Source organism: Ambystoma mexicanum, chromosome 2p, assembly GCF_040938575.1.
Source record: "Ambystoma mexicanum isolate Mex_15411 chromosome 2p, UKY_AmexF1_1, whole genome shotgun sequence".
In the NCBI taxonomy this organism is placed as follows: Eukaryota; Metazoa; Chordata; class Amphibia; order Caudata; family Ambystomatidae; genus Ambystoma; species Ambystoma mexicanum.
The window spans coordinates 632,045,207-632,058,466 of record NC_090923.1 but is presented as its reverse complement, the minus strand read 5'-3'; the positions used below and the strand labels follow the sequence as shown (position 1 = coordinate 632,058,466).

At 44.5% G+C, this 13,260-nt stretch overlaps 1 protein-coding gene across 1 annotated transcript in view; it reads right to left on the bottom strand.

Moving 5' to 3' along the window:
- Positions 1–13,260, bottom strand: part of CDHR4 (cadherin related family member 4) — a 332,193-nt gene that overhangs the window by 298,160 nt on the left and 20,773 nt on the right. Inside the window, exons 2-3 of the mRNA XM_069646250.1 lie at positions 9,644–9,840; positions 5,632–5,794 (exon numbers count right to left, since the gene is read on the bottom strand). Coding sequence (XP_069502351.1) covers positions 5,632–5,794; positions 9,644–9,840 — 360 coding nt within the window. The remainder of the gene's footprint in view (positions 1–5,631; positions 5,795–9,643; positions 9,841–13,260) is intronic.

Genomic DNA, 13,260 nt, shown 5'->3' with positions numbered 1-13,260 from the left:
TAAATCTCAATAATATAGCATAACATAACATGTATTATATTTATTCTGTATTAATATGTGTTTTAGTGCTGTATTTTAATATTTCTTATTCGTGTTGTACAACACCCAGTGGGCCCAATTTCAATAAAGTGCCTGAAATGTATTTCCTCTAGGCACTGAACATATATACAGGTCTGTAAAACATGATTGGTGACCGCATCTGTTAACTTCATCACGCTGTGAGGATCATTGGTGTAACCAGCTGAGGTATATGGCACCCTCCTTATACAAGGGGGGACATGAGGGTTATACCTTTTTTCTGTTATCTACGTGTATTGGATGTTTTCTTGCAGGCAATATTAGACCTGCTTGCTGGTCTAGAGGAACATGTACACAGAGGCAGCCTCCATTACTAAGTGCCATACTGGCAACAACTTCTGGCTGAGTCGAAAGAATGAACCTTTTAGCAGTAAATAGTTGAATTATTGTTTTTACTGTTAATCATAATCTTCTAGGTTTTACATTTGTAGATTTTTTTTGTTTTTTGTAGTTTTATCCTAGTGTTTTGAAGACTTTTTTTAATGAACCCGACTGACTAAAGTCAGAGCCAGCTTCCACAAGTAGCTTCGTTAAGGGCCAAATAAGAGAATTCCGAGGGGTGTAACAGTCCCTCCTGCCGCTCTTGTGATGCGGAGTGGGGTGGGGGGGCACTGTTGAGGGAGGCCCAGATTTTTCAAAGGCTTGCGTTTTTATTCTGGTTTCATGGGACTCTTAAGATCCCTCGCTGCATTTGCAGGAAAGGCCCGTCCTTCTGTATTGCACCACTAGAGGCTGCGCTGATTCACTGTCCGTCGAATAAATGCCACTTGGTGTCAATCTTCCCTGGGGAACCAGGGTGGCGTATACAGTGTGACATGCGGCAGCCGCCAATAGGGTATGGAAATATCCTGTTTTAAACTCTGACTCAAGTGATTGTGTCTTACTCAAGATATTGTGTGAAGAAAATGTTATTGGGCATTGGCCTTTGCCACTTATATAAGGAGAGGACGGATCCGGCACTCTCTTTTGGTATTCAGGTCCGATATCAAGAGGACTCAGTCTATACACAAATCTCCGTTAAGATGCATGAGCAAGAGGGTGATCATTCCCTATTGATCATCTTGGGTGAGTGCTTTTTAGGGTGGATGCCACAGAGCACCTGTCAGTAGCTGGTTGGCGGTCGGTACACTGGGGAGAGTTTGCAGTGTAGCTACTCTCACCGCTCAATATCATCTTTTAGCACAGGAGGATGTAGGAGAATGAAAACGGCACCTCTATTTAATTCTGCCCTACTCCGGGGGATGCTCAGGTAAAGCTGCTGTGCTGGGATCCTGGATATCTTCATGAAATGGTACTGCTGGCATGATCATATTGCACGCCCTAGATTCTCGCTTGATACAACAAACTGATGTGGCGCTTGCTTTTTTCCTCATTCATCATTGGTGTGGACACAGTGTTAAAGTGGGACATAGTCATTTCACTTAGCCCACGGTGAAAATTGCTTATGATCTGTAAGTAAGATAGCAAAATGGTAAAATGCGGGGGCAGAACCAAAGCAGGGGGGGCAGAGGCGTCAGTCATCCTCCCTGGGTCCTTCCTGGTTCCCAGTGTGCCCCTGTGCTTCCTGAAGGGCTGGCGCTCAGTCAGAACTGGCCCTGAGCACCAACCCTGATAGTTTAAAAAACAAAAAACCTGTGAGTGGCACGCCAAGGTTAAGCTTACTGGCATAGGTAGGTTGATGCTGCAGACACAAGCATGGGATTTACAGTGACCAATAATGGCATAGTTATTTGGGACCGCAGCCTCATGAAAATGGTAGCAAGTTTAGTCTATCGTTCGTAAAATGGCACTTGCTGGATTTTTCCATGTATTGTCCTAGAGAACCAACTATATATTGTTGTCAAAAAGTGTGCTGCAAAATGCATCAATACAGCACATTATTTTAGAAAATGTTCTCGAGGGGTGGGGGCCCGCAACCCCCATAATTATTCTGGGCTCACACTAATTTGAGGAAATATTTAGGCCTGTCCACTCAAAATATTCACCAGGCATGACTGCCCATGACTCCCAAAATTGACTGGATATTTTTCATGTTGCCCCAAGAGAAATAATTGTAAATTGTGTGGATCTTTATCACATATTCCTCAAAATGAGTGCTGCAAAATGCACCAGTTCAGCACATTATAAAAAAAAAATATTTTTGGGGTGAAATCCCGCACCAAAACTCCCTTCATTTTTCGTGCTCCCTCGCTAAGCTTGGTCATGCGTGCTTATTTTAGGAGATATTTAGGTTTCTCCCTCATCACCTGCACAAACTCAATCCCACTCGATTGGTCTGACCATGCCGCCATCCCACCATTGGTCGCCCACTCGACTACAGCCCACAAAAGTCAGGCTAAAAGCCCCTTCAATAAATGCTGCTCATTCAAAACCTTCCCAGTCAATGATCTATAAGCAAACTTTACAGACTTCCCCACCACAGGGAATGCCTCGGGCTTCCGAGAATTATTCAACAACTCTGCTATGAAACTGGTGGACACTCTCCCCCCCCCCGGTAACCAGCTGCACTGAGACCAAACCATCCGCTCCTTGGTACACCCCCAGGCTTTCCCCCAACAAATACTCAATCAGAGCCCTAGAGAAACTGGCACAAACTATGCAACCCTGGAGACCTCACCAATTTCAAATCTCTCCACGCCAACCTTAGGATTCTGATTACAGAGGCCAAATCTGCTTACTACTCCGACACCATTGTGGCAGTTGCAAATAGGAGCCAAACCCTCTTTTGAAAAATGCGATGGAATCAACACATTATTTATTGAGGAAATGCACAAAATCAAAAAAACAATCAAATCAACCTCCCACAGAAGTAGCGCCCCTGCACTTGACATTCACACTGCACTTCTGGACCAAATTCTCTCCTTTCTCTCCCTCCCGAGATCTCCTACAAACCATTGCCTCCCCCAAACCTTCTTCCTACTCTGACAATATAATGCCGGCCTGCATCATAAAACAATTTATGGGCCAGCGCTCAACACGCTGCTCAGTATCATTAATGCCTCCCTCACAGAAGGGTCATTCAAGATTGGTCTCATACGACCTCTTTTGACAAAATCAACCGTAGACCAAGATGACCTGGCCAACTATCAGCCCATTACAAACCTCCTGTTTATTGCAAAATCTTGTTAAAACTTTTTGCTGCACAACTACTCGCCAGAATAGAACACCTAACCTCCTAAATAACTATCAGTCAGGGTTCCACCCCAAGTGTAGCTTTGAGACAGCCACCCTCGAGGTGGTGGATGATGCCCTCCAAATCATGAATAAGGGTTACTCATGCCTCTTTGTCCTCCTTGACTCCTCGGCTCTATTTAACACTGTCGACCACTGCATCCTCCTCTCCCTCCTTGCTGACAGGATGGGATTCTCCGGCATGTCCTGAATTGGTTTACCTCCTGCTTCTTGGGCAGGCACTAAGCCATTCAGATAAACTTGTAGCATTCTAACCAACTTCAGGTCCCCTGCAGAGTCCCCCAAGGCTCCATTCTCTCACCAAGCCTTTTTAACCTTGGGCACTCTCCTCAAAGTTCCCAATATAGCCATCCACCAATATGCAGATGATAGTTGTACATGAAGATAATAGCACACAGGGCATCATTCGACTATTTGATTACCTAGACATCATCCAATCCTTGGTGTCGACTGCCTACCACAAACTAAACCAATACAAGATGGAATTCATCCTCATCGGTCCACTTGCTAAACAACAACTTGTCCATCAATGGCTCAATGAAACGCGCCTAGAAGGATTTGATCCACAACTCTCGGACTCAACAGAATCCTTAGGCTTCAACATTGGCAGCAGCCTGTCCTTCCAGAAACACACAGCAAAGAAGGCCCAAACAGCCAGGCTCCAAGCCTTGTGCAATGGGGTTACTGAGGACCTGATGCATGACATCTTTTTCTGTCGTACATATGCAAAATTTAGGAAACATGCTATCATTGCCCTTCTGCAAAATTTGAATTCTACACAATCCAGACCCACGTTATGTTATATGTTAATGCCAAATCCCCCATTAATAACATGGCCTTTGCTTACTTATTTAAAAACTGCTATCAGAATTAGAACTAACAGGCTGAAGGCTCTTTGACACTGCTTTTCATGGATATTTAATTACTTGTTTTTATATCTGTCACTATGTCTATCTACCCTAAACAGATAGGAAATATCTCTAGTAGTTTATCTTTCCCATCTTTGCACAGGGATTTTCAACTGATGTCTGATGAATTGTTTTTCTATGTTATGATATTTATGACTTGATTGCTGATTGAAATGTATGGTCTACATGCATGTCAGATGTAAGGCAGGTGACGAATAAAGTCTGTTATACGGTGCTGCAAAATGCACAATTTCAGCACATATATTTTACAGAATGTTCTCAGGGGGAAATCGCACAAAGTCTTCCTTAATTATTTTGGCCTACGATCGATCCCTCGTGCTCTGTTAAGGAAATATTTCGGGCCCTCCACCAAAAACATTGCCCACCTTGTGAAGGCTTGCCAAGAAATAAATTGAATGCCAACATGATATACTGCTTTCGGGAGACACTAGTCTAGTCTTGGTTTTAATGCTGTATTCTGTGACTTGCTGTCCTGGGTTTATAATGGGGGAAGTCAAGGACCACAAGTCCTAGAATGCTGAGTTAAATCCAAGACAAGACTGGACTAGTGTCTCTCGAATGCATGTATGCAGATGTGGCCTCATAAATGTCCTTCTAAGGACCTCATAAGTTTGGTGAATACTGCATGTAGTAAATACCTCATGATTGTAAAGTGAAACACCTCCTCGAGGTTTCTCCAATTTGTACACCCACCCAAAAGGTGGTAGTAAAATTGCAAAGGCCCCTAACATTTTCTAAATGTTTTTCCCTTACATGTGGGAATGCACTTGTGCATCCCAGCACATAAGAGAAGAAATGAGGCGAGAGACCCCATGGGAAAGGGGCGGTGTCGTGAAAGTAGGCACCTCAAATGATCACCTACTCACCTCCTGTTCATTGTAATCCAAAGAAGGGTCATTACATGCCGGTAATGTGCATGATACATTACTGGCATGACCCACCACTGTACCTGATGCATTTCCCTTCTTCAAACAGGGAGACAGGTTCTTTTTGTGAGGAGAGGGCAGGATGCCAACAGTGGCATGCAGATTTTCAGAAATAATGCTGCTGTGTTACTGCCAGTATAGTGGTAAAGTTATAATGGTGCGAACCCTCAGGTTCCGCATGCAGCGATGGTAAATACTGAAGGCCCCAAAGATCTTCTTTGCCCAAAGCATCGCTTTTGATTCCAAGTTTGTTTTTTGCAGAACCTGTCCCACACTCTTCCCCAGCAGTCTTACCCAACGTTTACGAAATAAGCTTCTTTTTAAATGTGCAGCCCACAGGTCCCAAAAGTGCAATATTGACTTTTTAAGTGTTAGTGTGTGTCCAGCATATGTGCAACATATCTCTGCAAACAGATACCCAAAATGTTTAGGATGACTTCACACACACGCAGGCATTATAACAGGTGCAAACGTAAGGCAGTCAGTCGACCGTTGTCCATTCTCACCTGGGCTGGCAAATTTCGCCCCACATTGCGGGGCCTCAGGCATATCCGTGAGTACAACAAAAAGTTGTCCCTGTATTATCGCTCCAGCGCAGTTTGCTACGATGGTAAGCTGGTATTGATTGACAGTTTCAAAATCCAGGGCGGTGGTACTGCTCAGCGTAATCTACAAAATAAGATACTCGTCAAGATCAACTCAATTGCAACAACGTCTGTGTGTATGCATGGGTGCGTGCGTGCGTGCATGCGCGCGCCCGCGCATGTGTTTTTAGGTGCATGTGCCCTTGAGAGAATCTTTCCTCTTCTTCCTCATCTGTATGCTAGCCAATGCGATGCCCAGTTCTAGTGTTTGGAGGACTTGTTTCTCGCCACCACTTTCCCATCCAGCAACGTTTTCAAATATATACAAGGCTATGTGCCTTTGTTCCCATCAGCAGAGGAAGCGAATCCCTAGATCTTTTTTAACAATTCACAAAACTATCCAATCCTAGAGGTCAGGGATCTCTGAGCCAATCCCCTTAGCTATTGATTCCTCAGGGTAATGTTCTCACAGACTCCTGGAATTGAGCCGACACGGTGCAAGTCTCTGTATCCCTGTGGCTATTCCCTAAAACATCTAGTCTTGGCATTCTTCTCTCCATTGTACATTCTATTTACGTTGTTTACACATGAATTGGGTTGTGTTATTACCATCACGTTATTCTGCCATCTGAGGATATCAACAGCAATAGTGACATGACAGGCAATAGTGTTCTCTCGACTGGCTTCAAAATAAGAACTAGCAAACTATCAGGAAAAAAAAGGGATATGCAAGTTGCTCGCTTCTCGGCCATCTTGTCTTGAATTTACTTTCCAAAAGTGTCTTTAATCCACAACTGACTCAAATCCAAGCACTCGCTGAAGGAGAATCTAGTGTGGGGTGCTGACACTAGTGTTTGGGATCTTGTGTGTTCAGCTTGATACTCTGGGGCACTGCTCAAGAGGCAAGGAGCCCAGATTTCCTCAGAAGGTTCCCGCTAACTATGTCCAATAAAACCAGTGTTTTTCAGCGAATGCTTTTGAGACGTATCCTTTGTATTTCTGATCAACCCCACTAGAGGTTATGCTGGTGAATGTCTTTATTTTAGAGAGTCTGAATTATTTTAATGCTGCTCCAAATCATCCATTAAGCACTCACAAATAATCCAGAACTCAGAGACACCTCTGCTTTTTAGACTGGGGAAAAGAAAGCCCATTACGCCAGCCGTTCAGGCAATTGACTGGGTTCCCGTGGTCAGCGGACTGAAGTTTAAGGCACTCAGCCTCATTCCAAGTTTGGCGGTGCAGTAATGAAATAACTGTCACTTTTATTGCACTGGCAAATTATGAGTTAGGCACCAATGTGGAGGAAAACCTCCAGCACTTGGCAGGAGACTCCACATTACACAAAACCAGGAGGACTTACCAAAGGCAGAATTACCGTCCTTGGTAAATGCTCAAATACTCGATGAAGGACATGAGTGTGGACTAAAACCAACATTATCGCAATTTGTAATCAGTCAGATTAGTTAGGAAATATGCCCCGAGACTGTGGGCCATTACCACATAAGGTAATGCCCTCAGGGCCCATAGCTACAAGCCCGAGGGTAGCGAGGGCCCTAACAAAGGCCCGGGGGCATTACCTTATGTAGTAATTGCCCACAGTTGAGGGGCATATTGCCAATAATACCCCGGCCCGTTAGACTGGGGAACGAATGCCTTTATTTCGCGGCTAGGCAACGCATTGCGTTTCACAGCTGGAAAACAAAAAAAAATGCCCACCGCAGACATAAAACGTAGTCCGTTTTCTCTTTCCGTGGCGGCCATATTAAATAAAGAAAATAGCTGCCATGGAAGGGGAGAAGGGACTACTTGTAGTTCCTTCTCCCCTTCCATGGCAGCCATTGAAGTATATTGAAAAAATCGCGGGAAGAACTACGCAGAGCTCCGAGCCTTCTGGGGCAGGTTAAGGACCGTGCGAGGCACAATGAGCTTGCATTTTACAAGCTCATTGAACCTCGCCGGGTACTAATGGCTAAAATGAGTTGCAATAATGGTAATGAATTTGGCTGTATTTCTGCCAAAAATAATGCCAAACTATAATTAGGTCCACTTTACCCATTGCTCAGAGCATTCTTTGACACAGAACCCTTTATAAAGGGTCCAATTTTCAATGTATTGGGCTAACAGCTGGTTATCTACAGTCACTGGGCTATTTTACCTCACAGGAAGCAACCTAGATTACGCAGAAGATTTTCATGAAAGCCTGCAATCTTCTGGTTCTTTTTTCTACGCAGTGTCCTTCAGCCCAGGTTGGATTTTCAAACCTTCCTATTTCCATGAAGATAAAGAATCGTGAGATTGCTTTCATGGTTAATGGCTAGTTCCATGACACAACCTGCATACCATACAACATAGCTTCACTGTGTAGATCTACATTTTCCGAAATGTGCAGGTACATTAGATTTGTGAAATGTACACTATAAATAATAGGGCATGTGGACTCTCAAATGGTAACCTTTAACAAGATGGAAGGTGAATTGATTTATTTCACTAACTAACCAGGCCCGATTTTATCTTGCTTATTTGGGAAATGCATAATTTACATCGGAGCCTTTCGGCCACACACAATGTGCTCGCATTACATGCATATTTGTGCAGATACTAGTATACATCAGCACTTTTGCTATTACCGTTTCCCAGTGGGCATTTTGCTCTAAAAAGCTTTGGGCCTCAACAACACGGTGTATTTGCACACTTGCTCAAGTGTTGCACATGCTACATTGTGCCCTTTTCCTGATATGATTTTGTAAATCGCACACTGCTGTCGGTCTGCACACCTATGAACCAAGCAATCCAGTGGCAGAGAGCTCTCATTAAACAAGCATTGGCAAGGCCAACTATTTGGGCTTTTGTGCAGACATGACAAAGGAACTTGCCAGGCACAGCCTTGCAATTGATGGTAGCAGGTGCAAAATGGTGTGAGTACCTGGGAATCTAATAGCAGTCCCTGGCAAAGGCCTAATACTTATACACAAGTCAAAACTGTTGGCTTTGCCAATGCGTGTGTTTTTTAACAGGACTTCAGTGAAGGGCATGCAGACCAGGTAAGACATTTTTATTACACCACTGGCGGGTTTACAACTCCAATTAGGTCATTTACTCTCGGAAGACTACTTTGAAATAACACTGGCAGGCATTTCCAGTGCAAAGTTTGATGTATGGCTTGAATAAAGGGAGCTCAAGGAGTTCCCAAGAGGAATTGTTTTGGGTCGGGAGGGGAAGGAGCTGAGTCAGAATGGCCCTAGGGATTAGCATGGTCATGGGTAGTGAATGGGTGGGCAAATAACCAAACAACACCGACAAGCTTTGTGCCCTTCCTCATGTTTAATGTATCCCTATCTGTAGTGTAATGCAATAGTTTTGGCTTAATAGTCCAAACTAAAAAAGGTAAGATGAAGACTTGGATGCAGATTGTTAAATGCTTCTAATTTTCAGATCATCTCCATCTCCATTTACAAACAATAAATGACGCCCTGACCCTTAACCGCATGTCAAAGCGCCTTGGATGGCCATCCTACTCTTTTCCTGGAGCCGAATCCCAGTGGAGTAATAGTTGCTTGGCGCTGGTATCGGATACAATGTATGAGGATGTTTCCTTATGTCCTTGCAAAGTTCAGTTGCAGGGAATGGAGGCCCTCATTCTGGCACAGACTGTGACCGACTAGCTCATCGTAAGCAATGGGACTCTAGTTCCTGCTTTTCTTCCGCACAATAAAATCAATGTTTTAATGAGAGAACCGAGTGATGACGACAAATATAGCGACCTTAAATCATTTCAAAACTCTTGCAAACAAAAAATGACTGGCTACTATAAAATAAGACCAGCAAATTCGAAATACAGTGAGACAATGTGAAATCTGGATTAAAGAAGAAATCACATGCTGCATTGATCATCAAAACAATCCTCTAAATTGGAAGCCTTCTTCTCTCTCACCTTTACAGAATATGTGTTTAAAGTCAGAACTACAGTAAGCTGTGGCGTATTGAAGAATGTGCACGTGGGTGCAACCGCAGTGATGGAGACTTGAGGATTAGGATCCGTACAGTTCTCTATGCTGAATGCCGATACCACTGTGCCGGGAAGGCTGTTCTCTTGAATGTTGACAGACACTGGAAGTCCCGAAAATTGTGCTTTGACAAAACAAGAAAAGAAATAGAATAAGAACACATTTTGTTTCTCACTAACCTACCTCATCAGCATATCTCTCCTTGGAGCTCAACCTAATCTTGCATCATTCAACCGGCCCCCTCCCAAAGAACCCATGGAGTCAGAGGTATGACGCGTGCATCCACACGTCTTCCCTCTTTGCCTAGGTTCAGTTACTTTCTGAGAAAACATGTTTGCTTAGTTGCTTTATCAACTGTAGTCCTTGTACAAACAAAGTGTGGCATGTATCTTTTGTTCTATACACATGAAATACAATGACCAACTATTCTGTAAATATCCTGTCCTGACATAGTCCTATTCACCCCTCGCCCCTCACATTGGCTCAGAGTGACCTCTGGGGAAAGACGCTATCCAAAGCATGAAAACCAAAGTAATGAATACATCTTTTTATTAAGTATTAACAATTATCCTTTTCTGACAAAGGATTTAAACCATACAAATCAAGAACATGCAAGGCACAGATTACATGCAATCAAGTCTGATATGAGGTAGTGAAATAATTCCATAAAGATCTAACAGAAAATTAATTTCAAAGTATTTGCAAACATGTCCAAATGCATATGCATCTGGCAGAAAGGGGAGTCATCTTGTCATAGGCGTCAACCAACTCATTACGCAGTGCAATGTTCTTCATCTGTTTATTATGAGCAGACGAGGGACCTCGAAAGCAGGCCAGAGTCACTCTCCATTTGGCCAGAGCTTCCCTTACAAACCATCTACAACTGCTGATTACTGTAGTTGATTAGTCATCAGAACAAGTCCCATTCCTGGTGCATAACATTGTCTTTTTTCATGATCCTTCTCAGTGTGTCAAAAACCTTCTTTCCGAACTCCAACACCCTAGGGCACTGACAGGTTAATGGTAAACGGTATGTTTCTGCTACTGTATGTCCCACCTGTTACATCTTTCACATGCTACACTGACAATCATAGGCAGAAATGTGGGCTGATAAATGATATGGTGTATTTGGTGGATAATAGAGCAATTATAGGTATATTGAATACCATCTTATTCTTAATATACATTTCCCCCCATTGTATCCTGGAACTAAATGTCTCCATTCCTTCTACTAGTGCTAGACACTGTCCTCCCACGTTACTTATGTCCCAAGATCCAAAGGCCTACATGTTTTAGCAAGACCCAGTAAAACAGTGAAGGATCCCCGATTCATACTCTTAATTCCGAAATCCAAAAATTGTCCAATGGTCCAATCCCCCTCTTTGCTTAAAGGATAGTTCCGGGACTTTTTTTTTATTGTCCCTACGGGTCGGCCATGTGTTTGTAAGCATAAATCGGTAGATCGTAGGAAACTTTCCTATGGACCTTACCCGACTTTTCGCCCATTATCGCACTCGAAATCAGCCTCCATTTTGTGATAATCCTATCATTCCGCCGCATCGACCTGGCTCACCTGCCTTTGCGGCACTAAATCAAATCCCCCGCCCCTGAGCCTGACATCAGCAGACGCGTACTGCCCATTTCAAGCACGTCTCGTGTCAACAATCGCTGCGCCTCAGCTATTGACGTGTTGCCATGGAAATGGCAGGACGCCTCTTTCCCCAATAAGTATAAACAGACCGTTTCACAACACACAGCAGCAGATTTTCGATTCCATTCCTCTCTCTGTGTTACTTTGAGTATTCTGTGACTCGTTTCAGTGCTCTGGTCAGCTACCTTCGCCGCTTGTAGCCCGTGTGAACACCTGTACCATCTCTGTAAATTATTTTACTATCTTTACCGCACAATGGCCACAATAATGCCGTATATGTACGAGCCCGAGTACACCGAGGAAGAACTACTGGAAAGTCAAGCACGCGAAAATGATGGGGATTCGGACGGCAGTTGGGAGGACCAGTCAACGGATGAAGAGCCTGGACCATGTCGCATGGACGGCGTCTCCACCTGGTGCACGTGCAATCGGTGCGAGCTAATGCCAACTGAGGAGGAGAACTGCTGCTGCCGTGAAAATTCCGGGTGCTTGGCCTACATTTCGGAAAGCGAGCAAAGTCTGCAGGAAGGCGAGCAAAGTCCGCAATGCATCACCGAGCTGCCAGAGTTCAGGGAAGCCTGCCTCTCACGGACCGTGTTGAGGATGATGATGGTGCTTATGCACGAACTTCGCGGCACTGTTCGTCCGCGTAATCCGAGTAACGAGTAAGTATACTCTGTTTGTGATGTCAGTAATGCCACCACTATTTCATGGTCGTCTCCCACATATAAAATTACATTTACATATCATTCGAACGCATGTAAATTTGTTCCATATAGTGCATTTTCTAGATATAATTTTTTTCTAAGAAAAATGACATGTGTTACCTGAATCGACATTGATAAGAAAGTTTGGTCAGTTTAATACAGTTTGCATCTTTTTTTTTCACAGGTGGTACAGGCTGGTGGCCTATCGTTGCTTCACTTGGTGGCTTCACGGGAGGCTCGGACACCGCGTTCGGAGAGTAATACCTGCCTGTGCGGTACTTGCCATTAGACAACATTTCCCCAGTGACAGTGGACAATACCGCGGATTTTCCCTCGATGTGCTGCAACCTCAACTTTACAATGTGTAATGTTTATTATTTATGTTTAATTAAAATCTAAAATAAAGCCCAACATATATTTTAACAATGGTTGTTTTGATTTTTTAAATGAATCTAGTGTATATTCTCCTGGGAGGGTGAGGTATTTATAAACTCACCCCCCTGCATTCCATGTAGTAGATCCTGCAGCCATCCTCTTACATTCAGTTAGATGGCCTCTCCTTGGTGAGGCCCTGCGGCAAACGGGTCTTGTCTGCACGACCACCGCCCCGATCCACCCCCCGCCCTATCAAAGGCAGTTCGCACCGGGGTACTTGTGCTGGCAAGTGGAGCTGTCAGGGAGCGATAAAGGCCAAGAGGTGCCAAAGACCATGTACACTTCAAAGTGGTCTATAGAGCATGGGTTGTTGTTCCCATGTCTACCTCCAGACCCCGTGTCTCCTGCCAAGCATCCCCCCTCACGCTGGACGGCCCCCTGCAATCCACATAAGTGTGTCTCCATTCACGAGTCTTCCTGTGTCTTGTCTGCACGACCACCGCCCCGATCCACCCCCCGCCCTATCAAAGGCAGTTCGCACCGGGGTACTTGTGCTGGCAAGTGGAGCTGTCAGGGAGCGATAAAGGCCAAGAGGTGCCAAAGACCATGTACACTTCAAAGTGGTCTATAGAGCATGGGTTGTTGTTCCCATGTCTACCTCCAGACCCCGTGTCTCCTGCCAAGCATCCCCCCTCACGCTGGACGGCCCCCTGCAATCCACATAAGTGTGTCTCCATTCACGAGTCTTCCTGTGTCTTGTCTGCACGACCACCGCCCCGATCCACCCCCCGCCCTATCAAAGGCAGTTCGC